This window comes from Halichoerus grypus, chromosome 12, assembly GCF_964656455.1.
Source record: "Halichoerus grypus chromosome 12, mHalGry1.hap1.1, whole genome shotgun sequence".
NCBI lineage: Eukaryota > Metazoa > Chordata > Mammalia > Carnivora > Phocidae > Halichoerus > Halichoerus grypus.
Window position 1 is genome coordinate 54588868 of NC_135723.1, and position 20327 is coordinate 54609194.

Here is a 20327-nt window from a genome sequence, read left to right on the forward strand (position 1 = left end):
CTTAACGACTGAGCCACGCAGGCACCCCAATGGCATTATTGTTTAATATGTGAGTGAAAGTACCCATGCAGATAATGTGGTGTCAAAAATGCCAGGGGATCTAGCTCTGTTGCGGCCCAACTCTTCCTTCAAAATCAATTAGCAGGAACCTCTTTACAATATACCAATTAAATCCTGAGAGTCGAATATTTGTCTCCAAATGGTATCACAGAATAGTTCTGACACACGAGATTTACAAATGTGGGCATGCACAAAGCATAAACAGATGTGAATGGAAGGTGGTTAAGTACCAAAATTCCCTCCTAGTCTAAATGGAGTCCAGATTTTGAAAATCTGACACATGAATTTCCCACTACATTTGAATTTCACCTAAAACAGATTTGTTTTGAAGTGGTCTATTAGAGGCCTAATACTGTGACAGGAATTATGTGGAATATAATAGCAGCAGAAGCTCTTCACTCTTTTTTAAAATATCAGAGCCTATACCTGAGAAGGCTCTAAGCTCTCAAAAAAAAAAAAAGACAGAGAGAAAATGCCATAGCCCGGTTGAGAAGCCAAGAAAATTGTGCATATGCTAAATAACTAAAGAGACATACAACATATAAGATCACTTTGTTTAGGGGAATCACCTTGGTAATGGAACTCATGAAAAAATTTTCACCACACAAATGTATACACTAATATATAAAATTATCTATTCCTTTTTTTTAATTGAAGTATATTTGACACACAATATTACATTAGTTTCAGGTGTACTAAAATTATCTACTTAAAGCAAATTTTATAGAATGACATTTTTTTCCTGGCTTGGTCAAAGAAAAAAAAATTCATGCCAACTGATACATATGTACTCGTCTCCCAGATCTATTCCACAGCAATCCTTTCGACGCCTCCCGTGGACTCGGAGGGGTCGCCGGTAATTGCCCCACAGGGCAGTGTTATCAGAATGGCAGTGCTCCGATTGATTTCAATCTCCGTAACTGCAGTGGGCCGGCTCCCGCACTCGCCTGGCGGGGCAGGAGGGCTAAGGAGAAGCTCTTTAAGAACGGAAAAGCGAGTCGGATCGATTCTGGCATCAGCTTCCTGTTTCTATATTTTTAAAACCTTTTATAGAAAAAAACCCCAACAACAACAACCCTCTAAATCAGAGCAGTGGATGAAAAACGACTGTCTTTACAAGAACTGCATGATCTGGGTACAAAGCAGGGCTGATGTTGTCAAGTCCCGTAATGACATGTGCTGCCAAGTCTTTTTGAAACATGAGCTAAAAATCCTCCCGATAAAGACAGTGGGAACGGAGTGTTGTAACTTCCCGTATTCCCCAAAAAGCAAGTTACCCTGAAAATGCATATTTTGAACAATGAACTTTATTATTAAAATGATCTATTCATGAGGTTTCCATATACATGATGTTCCATCGAGAAGAGATTTGCAACCCTTTATAACCTACGCCATCCAACCAGGTGTATAGGGTTAAGATGAGGTGACTGAACAGATGTGACAGGAAATCGAGAGCCAAACACACTGGGCACGAGGGCACCAGCAAGGGCTTCAGCACCCGTCTGCATCTGCAGTGAAGCAGAGGCTGGTCACGTTGGCTCCTGCTTCTCAGACCCCGGCACATAGCTCAACGATGAGGTCAAAGGCATGAGGTATTTCGCACCAGCACAGATCCCACCATGAATGTGTTTTCAACAAACTGCTGAAAGGAACTCTGAATTCCAAGGGAAGTTCTTGTGTATGTGACTGATAATGGCTACTTCGTGAGTAATGGCTGAGCCACTGATGGTTTATTGACAAATAATTTAGTCCCTGTTCAGGAGCAAAACTACCTTCGGTCATTCTTCCAGCACAAAACATGCCTTGGCAAAAAAAAAAAAAAAAAAAAAAAAATTCTGAAGGAAGTATGTGTAAGACAGACAGAGATGACCTCCCAAGAGCTGTCCTGCAGCCCTCATCCCATTTTTATCACCACAACCAGAGCTCTCAAGTCTTTCTCCAGCCCCCAAATCTCCCCTGAGCTCACCTTGTTTTACCATGTGCCTTCAAAGGGGCTCTGGGGGGCAATTCCAGGAACCTTATTTTCTAGGGGCTCCGTGAAGTCAACATAACTTACATTGTACTCCTATTGCCTTGTGCCTCCGCGGGTTCTACGAGCGCCTCTCACGACTCAGCTCCATGGTCACCCTGTGGCAATTCCCTCTGTTTCCTTCAGTTCCCCCCTGTTAAGCCTCACTGACAACTGAAGCCTTCTCCTTCTCTTGTACAAATTATTTTTACTATCTTCTAACCAACTTCTTTGTCTCTGGCTTCTCCTCCTGTGCCAATCTCCCATAGATACCAGGATTATCTTTCTAAAACTGAGACCTGGTCCTGCTCCTCTCAGAGTCCAAACCTTCAGGGATTATCCTACAGCCTACTGAAAACTCTAGAATTCAGAAATACTCTTCCTTTCCCGTTCCTGTGCCCCATCCCCCCCTGCACTGGCCGGCATCTGCATCTGACCTGGCGTAGAGTAAGGTCTTAGGAGCGGCTCTGATGGTAACAGGCAAACAGTGAAAGAGCTTAGAAAGAGGGGAGGATCACACCTCATCACTCCTTCCTTCCTCACCACTGTGTCCGCTCCCCAGCTCTATGCCAAAATGCCCCAAAATACCAGACTCTCTTTCCCCAACGAATGTATTTTTATGAAATAAGATAAATTCTGATTTTATGTATGTAAATACATGTCAGTGCAACCCAGTGAAGACAAAGTTCTCCCATGTCAGATCAAAACAGGTAATGAAACAGGGCAAGGGGGAATAAAGGAAAGAATCAACTCTAACACTTGCCTAGTTTGCCATTATTACTCGAGGGGATCAGTGAGCAGGAGAGGAAGAGAGAAGCTCCGTGTGGTTTGTCAGTGTTCAGAGAAGGGAAGCGGAGAAACCCCGGCTGGCATCAGCAGGTAATGGCAGTGACAAGTGACATGAGACAGAAAGAGACCAGCAGTGACCCCAGGAAGGAAGACCCATCCCAGAGTGTGTGTGCCAGCAGGAAGCTCTGGCCCAGCAGGGCCCACAGATTTACAAATTCCCATGGCTGCTTCTCAAGGTCCCTGCTTATCAACAGCCCAAGGCAGGCCCAGTAATTCTCCAGCAGAAAGTCCTGAGTGCCGGTACTGTGGGCAGATGTCTTCAGTAGTTTGAGAGGTATCTTATCGGCTCTACCTTCCAGGTGTATCTCCCATTTGACCACTTCTCACCACCTCTACCATCACCACCACTGTTGTCCCAGCCATCAAATCGTTTACCCAGGAGCCAGAGTGGTCTTGTTAACATGTAAGTCACATCATGATGTCCCTCCTGTGTTCAAAATCCTCAAATGACTCCCCATCTCCCTCAGTATAAAACCAAAGTCTTCACAGTGCCTGACAACTCTCCCCCCGCTTCACATTTGCTTCAACTTTAATGCTTCCACCTTAGACCTCTGCACCAGCTATCCCTTTAACCTAGCACTCTTCCCTCAGATAGCCACCTCACTTTTGCCTCACAGCCTTGAAGTCTCTGTCAACTTCTTTCCTGACCCTTATCTACATATCCCTCATTTCCTACTTTATGTATCTTCATGAAGTTTTCTATCTTTAACCAACTTAAATCTGTTTATTTAGGAAATTGTCTGTCCTCCCCTACTAGACTGTAGGCTCTGTGGGACTAGACATTTTGGTTTTGTTCATGGTTATATCCCCAACACTTAGAACACAACCTAGTCTATAAGAGGCATTCAGTAAATAACTGTTGAATAAATTAACAGAGTACCTGAAACTTCAAGGAATGCTCTATGAATCACTATCCCAAGACTACCACTGCATAAGATACTAGCTTGTTATCTGTAGTCAATTCAACTGAAGGACCCTGCTTTTACACAAGAACGCTTTCCCTGAGCTGTTCCATTGTTCTCCCAGCTCCCTGCAGCAGTTCTGTCTTTAAGTGACCTTCTCGTCTTTCAAATCCAACCATGACTTTCTTATATCAAATACCAAAGATGTGCTAACTCTGAAAATATCTTAAATAAAGTAATAGCAGTACAAGGATCACCCCACCTCCTCATCTTCTTCTAAGAAATAACTAGTATAGATGTAGTGACAGTTTACAACCTGGCCAATTGTTTGACAATCATTTGCACAATTCATCCTGCAGCAGAAAAGAACAGTAAGTCCCCACTCAAGAACATCTCTCAGCTCTGACAGCCAAATAGTCACATAGTGTTGAGCTCCAATGAAGAACCTCAGGAGGCAGCACCCGGGGGCCATTATCTGGGCAATGGAATTCGTTTGATACCAGTCAGGCCCAGTGTAATTTCTAACAACTTGGATTTAACTGGTATCCCTGCAGGGTTTCCCAGAATTCTTTTAGTGAGAATTCCTTCATGAGAATTAGTATAATGGGTTTGAGATTATTCCAATGAAGTTCTTAAAAATAAAGCTTGTCATACATTTTCTATATGAGAGACAGAACCCACACTTCTCAACCAGATTTTGGCCAAAATATTTGTGCCTTAAGATTCAAGAGCAACCAACACCATCTTGGAGTTGGAAAACCCTACTTCCTTTTTAACTGAAAGAAGTTTCATGGTATTTCAGGGTGGAAAACTGGAGGCATTTTATTATGGAAATATTATCCAAATAATACCACTTTACATTTGTGTATTGATACTTCAAAAGTGCATGAGTTCTGTCTGTCCATCTATGTCTCAGTGCTGAATAGCGTATGTGGGCTGCCAAGAGCTACCACTATGCATAACATCGATCCTTTAGGAAAATGTGTTAAATGTCTATTTGATGGTTGTTGGGATTGCAAAGATTTGGAGTCAAGTAGTTCAAGAGGTGGAGACTGTGTATAACTGGCACAAGCCAAACCTGCTGAGTGGTTATCCATGACCTTCCAGACGTACTTGTGCCAACACTACACTGAGCTGCACATTACAAAGAAACCTAACAACAGGAGTTGTGGCCTCAGTCAGCTTTCATGTAAAATGCTATTACTGCTCTCCCAGGGGCTTCGTTTGTGTCTGAGTGCTTCTTGCCTACACACTACACATCAACCTTCACATCAAACAGAGATATTCTAGATTGGGACCCAAGGAGGGTGGGGAACATGCCCCTCTCCAAATCAGAATTCTAACAGGGAAGAGTCTGTTCTAGGGGGATGTCAGGCAGGCCTGTTCACTACTTCCCACCATCACCAACCCCTAAAGCTGGGCTGATGTTGAGCTGTCCTGTGCTATTTGTTTGGTTTGGAGGGACTGGAGGGAAATGCAGTATTTAGGATGGACCTGAGACTACCTCTGCTAGAGGCTGATGAAATTCTAGGGCATGGAAAAAAACAGAACCAAGACAAACTATACAGGAATCTTTCAAACATGATCCCACAAATAAGAGATGCACGGCACACACCCATATGAAAACAAAACATCTTCTTTACCCATTCATCTGTCGATGGACATCTTGCCTCTTTCCATAGTTTAGCTATTGTGGACATTGCTGCTATAAACATCAGGGTGCACGTACCCCTTCAGATCACTACATTTGTATCTTTGGGGTAAATACCCAGTAGTGCAATTGCTGGGTCGTAGGGTAGCTCTATTTTCAACTTTTTGAGGAAACTCCATACTGTTTTCCAGAGTGGCTGCACCAGCTTGCATTCCCACCAACACTGTAGGAGGGTTCCCCTTTCTCCAGACTATGGAAAGAGCCAAGATGTCCATCGACAGACGAATGGATAAAGAAGAGGTTGTGTGTGTGTGTGTATATATATATATATATACACACACACACACACACACACACACACACACACACACACACAATGGAATATTATGCAGCCATCAAAAGGAATGAAATCTTGCCATTTGCAATGACGTGGATGGAACTGGAGGGTATTATGCTGAGTGAAATAAGTCAATCAGAGAAAGACATGTATCATATGACCTCACTGATATGACAAATTCTTACTCTTAGGAAACAAACTGAGGGTTGCTGGAGTGGTGGGGGTTGGAAGGGATGGGGTGGCTGGGTGATAGACATTGGGGAGGGTATGTGCTATGGTGAGCGCTGTGAATTGTGTAAGACTGTTGAATCACAGACCTGTACCTCTGAAACAAATAATACATTATATGTTAAAAAAAAAAAGAAGAAGAAGATAGCAGGAGGGGAAGAATGAAGGGGGGGAAATCGGAGGGGGAGACGAACCATGAGAGACTATGGACTCTGAGAAACAAACTGAGGGTTCTAGAGGGGAGGGGGGTGGGGGGATAGGTTAGCCTGGTGGTGGGTATTAAAGAGGGCACGTTCTGCATGGAGCACTGGGTGTTATACGCAAACGTATATGAATCATGGAACACTACATCAAAAACTAATGATGTAATGTATGGTGATTAACATAACAATAATAATAAAAAAAAGAGTCAGACACTTAACCGACTGAGCCATCCAGGCGCCCATTAATCAGCATTTCTGAAAAATATACACAAATTACACAGGGAAAGGCAAGCCAAATTATGATAATAATATACCAGGAAATCTAATGGGCTAAAGAAGAAAAATTGGGCAAATTTCAAGAATGCATGAATATTGAGTTTTGCCACAATCAGATTATCATTCCTACAGAGAAACATGTAGCTTCTGAGGTGTATTTTTTCCTAATTTCAATAAAGTTAAATTGTTTGTATTTAAAAAAAAAGAAAACAAAACAATCAGTGGGTTTAGCAAAATCCATCTTGAAAATAACTCTGCCAACACAAGTGAGAGTCACTTAGCCTTATCTGTGATTGTCAGAGGCCACTTCTTGGGAGAAGTGATATCCAGGGTGAGGTTTGGATGGATAAGGAGTGGCCCTGGAATTGTAGCAGGATTACCAGGACAAGGAAGTAGGAAATGGCAGGAGATAAAGCCAAGGCCAGACTAGCCAGGGCCTCATCTGATAATGCTAAAGAGATTTTGTTTTGTGCTGAGGGCTATGAACTTCGGCTGTAAAACATAGAGACTGATGGAGAAGTAACTAGAAGAGGATATAAAATCAAAGGTTGGTTGGTTTCCAGTTATTACGATTGAGGGAATCATTTGTTTGCTGAAAGAAAAGAGCCAACAGAGAGATATGAGAAAGCAGGAAAAGGAAGTCTCCAAGGAGGGGTAGGACCCACAGCCCAGAGAGAAGAATGAGTCTTGAGCAGAAAGAGGGACTCTCCCTCCACCAAACTGAGAATAAATGATGTTAAGTCAGCGGACGATGTCACAGTTCACAGAGTCTGTTCTGTACTTGCTGACTGTCAGGCAAGGAAACTTCAGGGCCTTTCTCTTGCAGAAATATTTCCTGGGCCAGATTTGATATTTTTCTTTCTTTGAAATCATTGATATCAAGTCCTAGACACTGCCACAGAGAATGCTCCTCCAGGACAGACTCATTCTCCACCACATCTAACACCCACTGGTCCCAGGAGAGTAAGAAAGTACACTCACCTTCTCTAACATCTATATTCTGGACACATCTATTTTGCATAACAAAGCAAATTCTTACGACAAAAAAGAAAAAGTGGGTTGGTAGAAAAATGAGAATTAGATTTTTCTTGCGATCTTTGATATCATGAATACAACCTTCTGTTCAACCTTCTAAAGGGAAGTTAATTTTTCACAGGATCAGGCTACTAGTTGTGCTTACAGAGGTCTTTTACCAAACACTAGTAAAATGTGAATGTGACAGGTTTCACTGAGTCCAGGATATATAGTTACACATTCATCCAAAATCGAATAAAATTATTATTGATATTTTTGCATTTTATATTGAAGATTTGAGGATTAATAGTTAATATTTAATTAAACAGCTACATTTCAAATGCTAGCACAACCAGGCCTAAAAGTTCAACTTCTGTTAAAACTCCTGTACTACTCTTAAATAATTATGTACTCTGATAAAAATAAGCAATCTGTTCCCACATCTAGAATAAGCCTTTTCTGTAAACAACGGAAATTTTGGAGGGCTTAGTGCTTCCTTGGGGGAGGGGGTGATGAGTAATAACAAAGACTAAGACCAGCTGATTTCATAGCATTTTTTGTAAAATTTAAAGTAGCAAATGGAAACTTTCTTCACCTAAGATCCTAATACGAAACTTATGCCAAGTTCCATCACAAAATTTTTTTGAGAAATACTCAAAAAATGTTTACTCATCCAGTATTTATTTCCTCTTCCCCAAAGAGCATAAAATGAGAATCTAATTAGGAAAAGTCAGGAATATAAAAGGTAGGTTTGGGACATAGGAATGGTGGACTTGAAGTTGATCTCCCACTTAGAAGATGTTAATTCAGCACCAGTTCAGAAATTAAGGATGCCAATGGATTTCTCACCTTGCTTAAACATGTCAGGTAGACAAGGCAAAGTCAGGCAGAATAAGGACAATAAAGGAATGGAGGTGACAGGGTGGAAGGTGGCGGTGGCATTAGCGTTCACAGGGTGCCAAGGGGAGACAGGGATCTGAATTTTGGAAATCACCACCGTGAGGAGGATATTAAATAAAGGACTGAGTGAGGGCACAGCCAGAGTGAGAGCAGAGAAAGAAGTCTGAGGACTGAGCACCAGGATGCTCCCTGTTCAGAGGTCAGTGTTTCCAAAGTAGGTTTTATTATTATGTAGATATGGTGAGGCCAATAGACAAGGAGATGAGTGCCATTGAAAAGATATGTCAGTTTGGGGAGAATTAAGGTCTTAATAATATTAAGTCTTCCATTCCATGAACATCCTCTTATTTAAGTCTTATTTGATTTTTTTTCCATCAGACTCATGAAAGTGTTTGACATACAGCTCTTGCACACTTTTTAGATATGTACCTGAGTATTTCAGTGTTTTTTGTGCTAGTACATAGAAACAGAATTGATTTTTGTATACTGACTTTGTAACTTGTGACCCTGCTAAACCTGCTTATTAGTTCTAGCAAGTTTTTTGTAGATTCCTTGGGATTTTCTATTTATATAATTAAGTCATCTGCAGAGAGAGGTGGCTTTATTTTTTCTTCTAATCTGTATACATTTTATTTCTTTATCTTGCCTTATTGCACTGACTAGTGTTGAAGAGAAATAATTAAAAGGAGATTATTAGCCTTGTTCCCTTAGTGGGAAAGCATTCAGTCTTTCACCATTAAGTATGATGTAAGCCATAGGTTTTATGTAAGGTTTATCAGATTGAAGAAGTTTCCTTATAGTCCTAGTTTTCTAAGACTTTTTATCCTGAATGGATACTGAATTTTTCAAATGCTTTCTCTGTATCTATGGAGTCTATCATACAGTTTTTCCTGTTAGACTAAATCTGGTGAACTATACTGATTGATTTTTAAACTTTGAACCATCATTTTATTCCTGGGATAAACTCCTGTTTTTCATGATGTATTATCACTTTTATAAATTACTGGATCCCATTTACTAATATTTGTTGGGAAAGTTTCTGGTTTTCACATTCATTTTCTCTTTCTGAACTTTGTCCTAATAATGCTGGCCTCATAAAGGGCCTTACATTACTTACATATGGTCGTATCCCCACAGGGCTAAGCACAAACTTGTACTTCACACAAACCTGATGGTCAGTTAATGCCTGTTGAGGAAGAGTATGGGTGGTTGCCTCTTCCCAGATCTTCTTCTCCCTGTCCCTTTTCCTTACCTAAAAGCTAAGAGGAGCAAATTCAATTATCTAAGGACTCCGGACTCCCTTCCAAATATAAATGCTTATGAAGCTAAATGTACGGAATTTCAGGAGTGTCAGCCAAGTGGTGGTAAGTACCATGCTTGATAAAATCTTCGTCATAATGGTTTTAATCTGACTTCTTTACATAGTATTTTACAACTCTGATTTAATTAACATTCACATTTCCTATCACTTAACCAAGCTCTTTCTGTATGGCTGACTTTACAGAACTGTTGACTTCAACTTTGGTGTACATTAGCCTCCCCTTTAGAACTTGACATTAAGTACTGATAGGATTGTCCCAGCTCTCCATCCCAAGCCTGACTCAGTAGATCTCAGATTATGCCTCCTTCTTTTTGAAAGGATCATGGTTGAGAACCACTGCCATCGAGGTCACTTCCAAGCTCACCTTCTGCCTTCATTTTACATCACCGCCACCAAGTACAGAGGCCTGTCCCTTTGGCAAGTTATGCAACCCGCCTTGCCTCAACTCCTTCATCTGTAACTTCAAACTTCAGTTGTAAGAAGTGTTAATCATTACTGCTACTATTGATTTTATTATTGTTGTCCCTGCCAGGCCAGCTTAGGCCAAGTGACTACGCCAATTCTTCCCCATTTTTTTTAAGTAGGGAGACCCCTTTTACATAGAAATGGATCACAGACCCATAAACTCTGTACATGTTGATTAAGCAAACACACGACAAAAATGTTAACCGTGACTTCAAGTAACAAACTATTTTATTTATTTCAGAACCGACGATACAGTTAGGTCATTTTCTTTATTCAGTGTAAAGATAATGCTTGTGTTCCCCATGGATTTACACAGCCCTGCACTCCATCTGAGACGTGCTCCCCACCCTTCTCAGAGGCTGAGTTCCTCTCGCTGTGGCGCACTGCTCCCGCCGCATCCAGGCGCCTTGCACTGCCTCGACATGCCACCGCTCTTCCTAACCTCATGCCCTGCATGCTGTTCCATCTACCTCAAGTACCCTTTTGTGTCTCTGTCTAGAGCATGAAATAATGGATGCTAATAAATTCATCTTTTTTCTTTTTTTTTTTAGAGAGGGGAAGAGAGAGAGAGAGGAAATGGAGGGGAGGGGCAGGGAGAGAGAGAGAGAATCTTAAGTGGGCTCCACGCCCAGCGCAGAGCCAAATGCAGGGCTCCATCTCACAACCCTTAGATCATGACCTGAGTCAAAATCAAGACTCAGACGCTTAACCGACTGAGCCACCCAGGTACCCTGCTAATAAATTCACCTTAACCCACTGGACTGAGCTTTCCCTAGAGTTGGTTAGTTAGGAATCTAAAGGTTAAGATACCATTCAATTAAGCGCACTGCTAAATAAGAGTAACAACAATGAACACGTTTTTGTTTTGTTTTTTCAATAACTAGAATCAGGAAAACTCAGGCTGGGATGCCATGAGAGGGAGCTGTTTCAACAGATGTCAAGTGACTGAATGGACTATCTGTGGAAGCCACAGCCAGACTCCTCAGGAGCATTGGCAACACCAGTGGGTACAGAGGAAGGCCCATCAGCCAGGCAGGACCAATAGACACTGATCCAGCCAGGACAGACAAACCCAACTTGTACCAGCCCCAGGCTCCACAGCAGACGCCAACAGAACACCCCAGTTATACCTCAGGGATCATTAGGGAAGTGGCTGCCCATCCACTAGGCAAAATCAGTGGGGATGGGAAAGGGCCCACCCTGACAGGAGAGCCTCCTCTACCAGGCTTAAGAGACCCATACCACTCACCACATACCAGAGGTTGTCTTCCTGAGGAATAGGGAGTGGGCCCAGACTGAACCTTTTTACCAAAATATGCTCCACAGCCTTTTAAATTACCTTATTAGAATAATTTAACTGGATTAGACTAAAATTATGGGCTTCTTTCCCTTCTTTCCGGCTACCCAGCAAGATGGAGGCTCATGTGGACAATAAATAATAGATTGCTCAGAGGAAAAATGAAGACATCACATTTTTCTTTACATGTCTGAGTGTAGCACGAGTTACATTTTAGCAATCCTCTAGAACTCTTTAAATAACAGCTTAAATGTTAAGTGCCCTGTAATTGGAGAATATAGTTTCGTGTATTCGAGGTTCATAGACTCTGTCTATTCAGAGCCCTACCGCTCCCACCCCTGGTAAGCTGGCAGCCACTGTAAAGGGGGTTCAACTGAAATAGCCAAGCTTCCTCACAGAGTAAACCCTCCCATTTCTCACTAGTCCTAAAGGCACTATTAGGCTGCCTCTCCCTACGCTGTTACTTCAGCATTTCTAACCAACCACACACCCCCAATCTACCTCCCCCACACACAAAATTAAAAAAAAAAAAAAGAGTTAGAAAAAAGTCCATTCTGGATGACTTGATTTGGCTTTCAGTTTGAATAAAATACCATGACTGCTATTTTTTTCTCCCAGAGAAAGTACCCTCAACACTCCTTTCAAATTATCTACTCAGTTTGGATGTAAAAGTTATTTTGTATACAATAGGAATTTTTTTTCCTCAAATTAGCCCAGAAACCTGCAACATCTCCATTTGCCCTCCTGCTTTAAACATTCTTTTCTAAATGGAAAAAAAAAAAAAAATCCACTTTAAAAAAATACATTTGTACAGAATTGTGTTTACATAGAGACGTTACATAGAGACGTTAAGTAGCTTCCTCACATAATTTTACAGAGATTTAGAACACAGCAAATTAGAGGGACCTAATGCAGAACCACATACACAGACCTTAATAGCCTTCAAATATCAAAAAGGCTAGTAAAACGACCCACAGGACAGGATTTTCAGCTCGTGAATGGACAATGCAAGTTAATGCATCAAAACGACTTTAGAGGCCATTTCAGAACGGATAAAAATGGGTTAAGAGAGCAGAATGGACAACACAGGACGAAGAATGACCAGAAGAATGGAAAAATTGTGGGATGCAAACAGCAAGAGCCATTAGTTACTAAAAGTCAGACTGACGAACTGGAGACATTGTGGAAGTTTTGGGGTCAAGGTAGGACTTGGGCTCCCCCTTGAGGGGTGGGTAGAATTTGACCAGACAAGGAAAGAGGCAGAGGAAGAAGAGCAGCACAGGAGGGAGTAAACGGGTGTGAGATGGGGGGTTAGAATGAATGGGGATCACCAGATGAGAGCAGAAATTCCCACGGGCATCACAAGCATCGAGCCCCAGAAAGGCTGAGCCATCACAGCTGGAAGAGGACAGTGTCCCTGGGCACCTCCTCTCCGACCATACTTTCTTCCAAGTCTGGATAACCTAAACCTTGGCTTTCCAAAGTTTAGCAAAAATTTTACCCTAGCTTAGAGGTTTGCTTGTCACTCTAGCATAGAAAAAAATTATTTATTTGTATATTATATACACATATTAAATATGTGTATACACCCATCTCCTGCCTTTTGAGACTCACAGTGGTTCATTAATTTTATCTTTTATAGTTAGTAGTTATAATATGGGACAGATGGATCCATAGCTCCCCAATGACAACTGCCCCAGAGGAATGACCCCTCCCAATGTACCACCACCAACAAAATACCTGCTGATAAACAAGGCACAAGTGATTCTCAACTCCAGACGCATGCCATTTCTGTTCAGTGATCGATGTGACAAATGACTGCAGGTAATCTGGAACTAATATTAGGAATCGAATTTTGAAAGTAATTTTTAGAACCTAGAGTGGACTCAGGGTTTTCCTCTAACAAGGTCATCTCCCCCAGTGGCATTCCAATCTGCTCTCTGAGTCAGGGAGAAAGCAGTGGAGTGAAATCATGAGGACTGCCTGCAAGCTGATTTCAGCTGCCCTTATGGCCCTGGTACCCCTTGTATGCCCGTGCGACTGGACACCTCCATCCTGCGTGCAGGACAGGAAGTGGTTAAGAAGAGCTGCTACAAATAGCCAAACTGTGGAAAGAGGCAAGATGTCCATCGACAGATGAATGGATAAAGAAGATGTGGTATATATATACAATGGAATATTATGCAGCCATCAAAAGGAATGAGATCTTGCCATTTGCAACAACGTGGATGGAACTGGAGGGTGTTATGCTGAGCGAAATAAGTCAATCAGAGAAAGACATGTATCATATGACCTCACTGATATAAGGAATTCTTAATCTCAGGAAACAAACTGAGGGTTGCTGGAGTGGGGGGTGGGGTGGCAGGGATGGGGTGGCTGGGTGATAGACACTGGGGAGGGTATGTGCTATGGTGAGCGCTGTGAATTGTGCAAGACTGTTGAATCACAGATCTGTACCTCTGAAACAAATAATGCAATATATGTTAAAAAAAAAAAGAAGAAGAAGATAGCAGGAAGGGAAGAATGAAGGGGGGGAAATCGGAGGGGGAGACAAACCATGAGAGACGATGGACTCTGAAAAACAAACTGAGGGTTCTAGAGGGGAGGGGGGTGGGAGGATGGGTTAGCCTGGTGATGGGTATTAAAGAGGGCACGTACTGCATGGAGCACTGGGTGTTATATGCAAACGATGAATCATGGAACACTACATCAAAAACTAATGATGTAATGTATGGGGATTAACATAACAATAAAAAAATTAAAAAATTAAAAAAAAAGAGCTGCTAGAGAAGGCCAGTCTCACGGCCTCAAAGCAAGGCACAGTCATCTCTAGCTTCCAAAGCACACACTCCTTCTTGGAAAGCTTGTTAAAGTTTATTAAAATGCTCTCTGACTTTTCTCAGGAAATTCTCACCTCTATTAAAAGCATCTTATACTAGGGGCGCCTGGGTGGCTCAGTCGTTAAGCATCTGCCTTCGGCTCAGGTCATGATCCCAGGATCCTGGGATCGAGCCCCACATTGGGCTCCCTGCTTGGCGGGAAGCCTGCTTCTCCCTCTCCCACTCCCCCTGCTTGTGTTCCTGCTCTCGCTATCTCTCTCTCTGCGCTAAATAAATAAATGAAATCTTAAAAAAAAAAAAAAAGCATCTTATACTAAAGAACATTTTCTGTTTCTGAAGAATTACATTTGAATTTTGCTTTACCATTCCAAGGTCCTCTATGCGAGGTGGTGGTGGGAAAGTCATAACCATTTTGGAGTCTGTCTAACATTTTTATAGTTTCTGTTTATACTGTCTTAGGAGGGGAAGCTGGAATGACTCCTGGATCACACTCTGGCAGGTGTTAAAAGAGTAGCTGTTAGAGTCACCCGGGCATGGATTCAAACCCTAACGTTCCACTTACTACTCACGTGACCTTGGACAGGCCACCTGGCCTCTGTGCCTCACTTTCCTCACTTATAAAAAAGCAACAATAGTAGTAACTTCTAGAATTCATCTGAAGATGAAATAATATAAAGCAGTTAGCGTAGTTCCTGACATTAAGATGTGTTTCTACAATCAACCTATTAGCACGGTGTCTCATTAATATTCTAACACTTATTTCTTTTCTAAAAGCCTGGATTAACTGTCCAGTTGTTGTTTTTTTTAAGAGTAACTCATCTTTGTGATGATTGTAGGTGTTTCTCCTGAAACCTACCTTCCTACCCATGAGATAAAAATGACACCACTTGCCCTGCTAATCTCACAGACCTGAGAGTCCACAGTATGGGAACATATTTTGAAAACTGAATATGGAGAAGTTATTGACGGAAAATTTTAATCTGAAATTCATTATTCCAAAATAAGCTTATCATGAATTCCGTGGAGAGATGAAGACATATCAACAACACCATATCATGACTCAAGCCTTGTTCCCAAGCTTTCTCTAATGAATTTTATTTCATTTTAATCATATAGTGATTCACTATCTTCATGTGATAGTGATTCACGTGTTTTAATTTGCCAAATGTTGCTTCTCGCTTATTTTCAGAAAGGTCTGTTGAGCTCTTTCTTAGGAAAGTCATGATTTGGAGAGCGGATTATATGTCAGTTATTATTTTATTTCAACCTAAGCCAAGTCATCTTTACTCCTAATTTAGATCACAGCTCACACAGTGATGATTAAATTAGCCGCAGCATGGTGTAGCTGGCAAGGCATGAACTTCTGGGATTCGAATACCACTTCAGCCATTTTTTAGCTGGATTTAGTCTCCAGCCATTCCTTTTACCTTTCTGAACTTGCATCTGAGAAATGGGAACGGGACAGCTATCTCTTACAGGAGATGGTGACCTTAAAGAGCGGAGCACAGTGCCTAGAAACAGGAAATATTCTCTAAGTGAGAATAATTTTATATTAGAACAAAAGAGCATCTACTTACAGTTCACAGATGCCCGCTCTAGCAGGAATGAGAGGCACAAGTTGCAGTAAAAGTTTGACACCATTCTGCCATTCTTCTTCTCTTTCAAATTCACAGTACAAGTAGCTACATTCATCAGAAGAAAACTGGTAGAAAACATAGGTATCTTGAAAGTATAAATTCTGGTCCACTGTTGGAAACAAAAAGGGGAGGATCTGTTTTTTTAAAGTCTATTATTTAGCGAGTCATAAACCAAATAATAAATTGAAAGCCCTACTAATTATTAGGGAGAACCCAGCGGTAGGATTATAATTATATATTCTAAGTCCATTCATGTTCACAATCCCATTGAATTAAAAGGGACTTAATGACCAACCTATTTTTATTACTTGAGGCTTTAGCCAGCATATTCATATATATTTTATGATTCTTCTGCTTCACAGACAGGTGAAATCAGTAACAATTCAAAAAGTGGGGAGGAGAATTTCTTGTGTGTCTCAAAGCAAACAGATATATTTAATTACTTGAGTGATACACAAATGTAACAGTATCTCAAGTTTTAAACCGTGGTTCTCAACTGGGGGCAACTGTGACACCCAAGCGACGTCCGGCGGTGTCTGGAGGCATTTTTGGTTCTCACTACTAGAGGGTGCTACAGGCATCTGGTGGGTAGAAAAAGTGATACCGCTAAACATCCTCTAATGTACAGGACAGGCCCCTACAACAGGATTGCCTAGCACAAAATGTCAATGCTACCAAGGCTGTTTTAAAAGGAATCAAGAATTAGAGACTTATCCAAAAAAACACTGACACAAATTTTTTTGCTCACCAGAAACATGAACCTCACAAGCAAGCTGGTAACATTCCTCAAAGGTAGTTACCACTTTTCTAAATAAGAATATCAGGCGCTAGGTATTAACAACTCACTGAAATTACACCCACATTCCCATCTGTACTACACTGGGACTTGGGTATACCTTTCTGAACCTTACTATGCTCTCTGACCCTCAATATTTATTACCTATGGAGACAAAGGCTTCCTAGTGACCAACTAGCACCTGCATGATAAAGCTAAATTAAGAATCCAGATTGCTTAACTTCTAATTCTTTAATTCCCTGGGCTCAACTAAGAAAAGTGCTATCTGCCATCTATTTTAGTTGCTAGTTAACATCAATTTTGTGTTCTGTTTAAACAGCTAATTTTCATAGGTCATATCTCTAATTGTTCATGATTAATTAAAATGGTGTAACATTCCAGTCATAAAATCAGTTTCTGATAATTATTCTAAGTACAGCTAGATAAATCACACATTTAGAGCAACTAAAGATGTCACTGATTAAAAAAAATTGTGAGTAGCCTTCTGAGTAGAGGAGAGGGTAAGGGAAAGACTCTTAGACGTAGTAGTCTATAAATCAGCAAGTACCTAATTATTTTTACAAAAGGTGTGAGACTTAATCAAAAGATAACTGGTCACTTTCGTTTATAAAATGTGAGAGAATGCAAATATTTACCTGTGAAAACAATTTCCATCCAGATTGTAACATCCTCTAGAAAATCAAGTAAATTTTGTTCTGGTAGCTTAATAAAATAATGCTTCCGTGCTTTCAAAACATGTAATACTGACCTGATAACATAATTCCCATATCCAGTAGGAGCTGCCAGACCCCTATGGCCATAGATCTGCACTGGACAAAAGGACAGTGTTCTAGAAGCCAGTCTACCAGCTCTGACCCAACACAGCTCCTCCTGAACAAAAGGAAAGCCATTCATAGTAAGACAGTGTTGCCACTCATTTGCCCAAGAATTGATCATTAATATCATCCTTTTCATGTGCTTTTTTAAACAAGGGACTCAATAATAAATGAACAGGCACCTCTTATTCATCTTTCCGATTTCAGCCCAGTATCACTTCCATAAGAAAACTTAGAATCATACCCTCTTATACTTTTGCTTCAAATCGCCTAGTAATTGTAGTAATTGTACATCCTTCTGAATGAATAATATCTGCTTTCCTCACTTCAGAATCATTTTCAGGATATCAGGGACTATGTATATAACTCACTGTTAAACCCCAACAATTAGAATATTCCAGGCACATAGCAAGTTCTCAAAACATGTGTTTGAACAAATGAAGGAATAAATTTAGCAATCCATTATATAAATATAATGCTTCTGCCTTGGTAAGACAAGCATCAAGGTGATGGTGATAAACTTTTGTTCAACCCTTTATAGATTTTTATCTAGTCTTTTTGAGAACAAAATAACTCCAAGAAGATTACACAAAGTTAGGACCACAGTGAGTGGTAAAGAGTTTTGTTTGCTACTCTCCAAACATATTAAATCCTAAAATTTGTCTCAAAGAACAATAAATATGACCATTATTCTTTTTAATATCATCTAAGCAATCTAGCTAAGCAGCCTAGATCATAAACTCATAAACCCAGATGTGTGTGATGGATTCCGCTAACCACATACACAAAAATATCCCCGTAATCTGTCTTAAAATACACAACTATACTCGAAGCATGCCCCAGTCTGGGCATTACAAGCAGTATTTTCATGCCTACTTTTTCATCTTTATCAGCCTCAGATGGAAACTCAAAAGAAGACAACTTCTTGAAATACGGTTTTCATTTGAAGAAATTTCACTGAAAATCATTCTCCCTTATGAAAACGTCACTAAAATGTTTTTTTTTAAAAGATGTATCGTGTAAATGGCTGTCTTTATTCCATATTTGATATTTAAGGACCAAAACACATCAACATTTATTTTATTCCTAAAACAGAAAAATACTGCTTATTTTTTGTGACTGGCCATAGTCATCAATATCTAGAAATCACACAGTGACCAATAATATGAAGAAATGCCACGAGGTACTACATTTTCAGAGATATTTGTTTTGTGGTTTGGAGTTTGTTTTTTGTTTTTGTTTTTGTTTTTGTTTTTGTTTTTGTTTTTATGCCCAACATGGGGCTTGAACTCACGACCTCAAGATCAAGAGTCGCATGCTCTATAGATTGAGCCAGCCAGGCGCCCCTCTGCTGAGAAATTTGAACAAATATTCCAGCTTTTGATAAAGCATCACTTTTTTTTTTTTTTTCTGGTGAAGTGTCACTATTTGAAAGATACTCTAAGGCAATTAGGGCAATACCAGACACATTTAGTTGCGCGTTAGCATTAAGACATTAGAAAGATTAACTGTCAAATAAACGGATGTTTTTTGAAAAAGGAGAAAACAGATCACAATAAACTAGGCAATTAGACAAAACCGTCAATATTAACTTCTAATTCTATAAGACACCTTTCATGTTAAAGGCTCAAAGTGTTAATTTATTCCTCAACCCCTCTGTCAATTAGCCAGCATCTTTGAGCTTGTAAAGCACTTTTATCCCATGGATTAAAACACTGTATCATCGTAATCCTTATTCTAAGAACAATCCAGTCCTCAACTTGCTCTCAGTGTCTGACCACCCGGAATAGGACATAACCAAACATTTACTAAAAGCAAACCAAACTGCCAAATTGCAAAAGGTGGCTAGATGGACAAGTATGTCTGCCTTGCTCACAGGTGATGGGGAAGAAGTTTCCTAGACTGGGGCTTCTCAAAATTGTGTTTAGGAGCACCTGGGGGATTCGGTTAATGTGTAGATTCGGGTGCAGTGTGGCTGAACGGGGCCCAGGTGACACTGGTGACCACAAAGTCCTAATCCCCCAGCTCTACCTTCTCACTGGGAAGGGCTCACTCTATCTTGGGAAGAGGGCTGAGTCCACACACTAAACATATGGCCAGAGTACCGCTGTGACAACAATAGTTCATCAGAGCCCCCAACCCGGCCAGCAAGCTACTGTTTCAGTTGCTGGTGATCCCCTTCTCCTGCACCTCCAACTTGATTTAAGTTATGCTTCAAATCTCCTTCAACAATCCATCTGCACCAGGGAAAACCCCACTAGGAATAGGAACAAACACTATCCTTAATATCGTCAAAGCCAACAGCATGAGGTGAGGGGCCCCTGCGCTGAACTCCTACTCCCCTGGCTTGCTGACCAGGGCTGCAGCAATCCAGCTACCGTACCTAAACCTACAGGACTTAGGGGAGAGCAATGAGGAAGAAAAGGGAGAGGTGGAAGGGAGCGATCTGAACACCCAGTTCTTACTCACAGTGTATTTTCAGTCTTGTACTGGATCCAGAAACCATTTGAGTACATGTAGATCTAACTGGAGTTGCAATACGAGGCAGGAACATTGTGATATGGAGGTGATTAGCTACGAGGCCAAGGTGACTGCTATAACAAAACATTAAACATTATCTCAGCTCTAATATTTTGAGCTGAAAATTTGATTTCTCCTGGTCTCCTTCTGTCTCTAGTTGCATTTTTAGCGATTCATTCACAGTACCACAGACAGAACCCTAATCTCA

At 40.9% G+C, this 20327-nt stretch overlaps 1 protein-coding gene across 3 annotated transcripts in view; it reads right to left on the minus strand.

Moving 5' to 3' along the window:
* RAPGEF5 (Rap guanine nucleotide exchange factor 5) overlaps positions 1-20327 on the minus strand; it is a 225194-nt gene that overhangs the window by 161796 nt on the left and 43071 nt on the right. For 2 of the 3 annotated variants that reach the window (XM_078059361.1, XM_078059362.1), the window contains exons 4-5: positions 17533-17654; positions 15929-16097 (exon numbers count right to left, since the gene is read on the minus strand). In XM_078059361.1, the coding sequence (XP_077915487.1) occupies positions 15929-16097; positions 17533-17654 (291 nt within the window). Of the gene's footprint in view, positions 1-7272; positions 7277-15928; positions 16098-17532; positions 17655-20327 lie in introns of those variants that run through there. The other variant, XM_078059363.1, reaches the window with a different exon arrangement.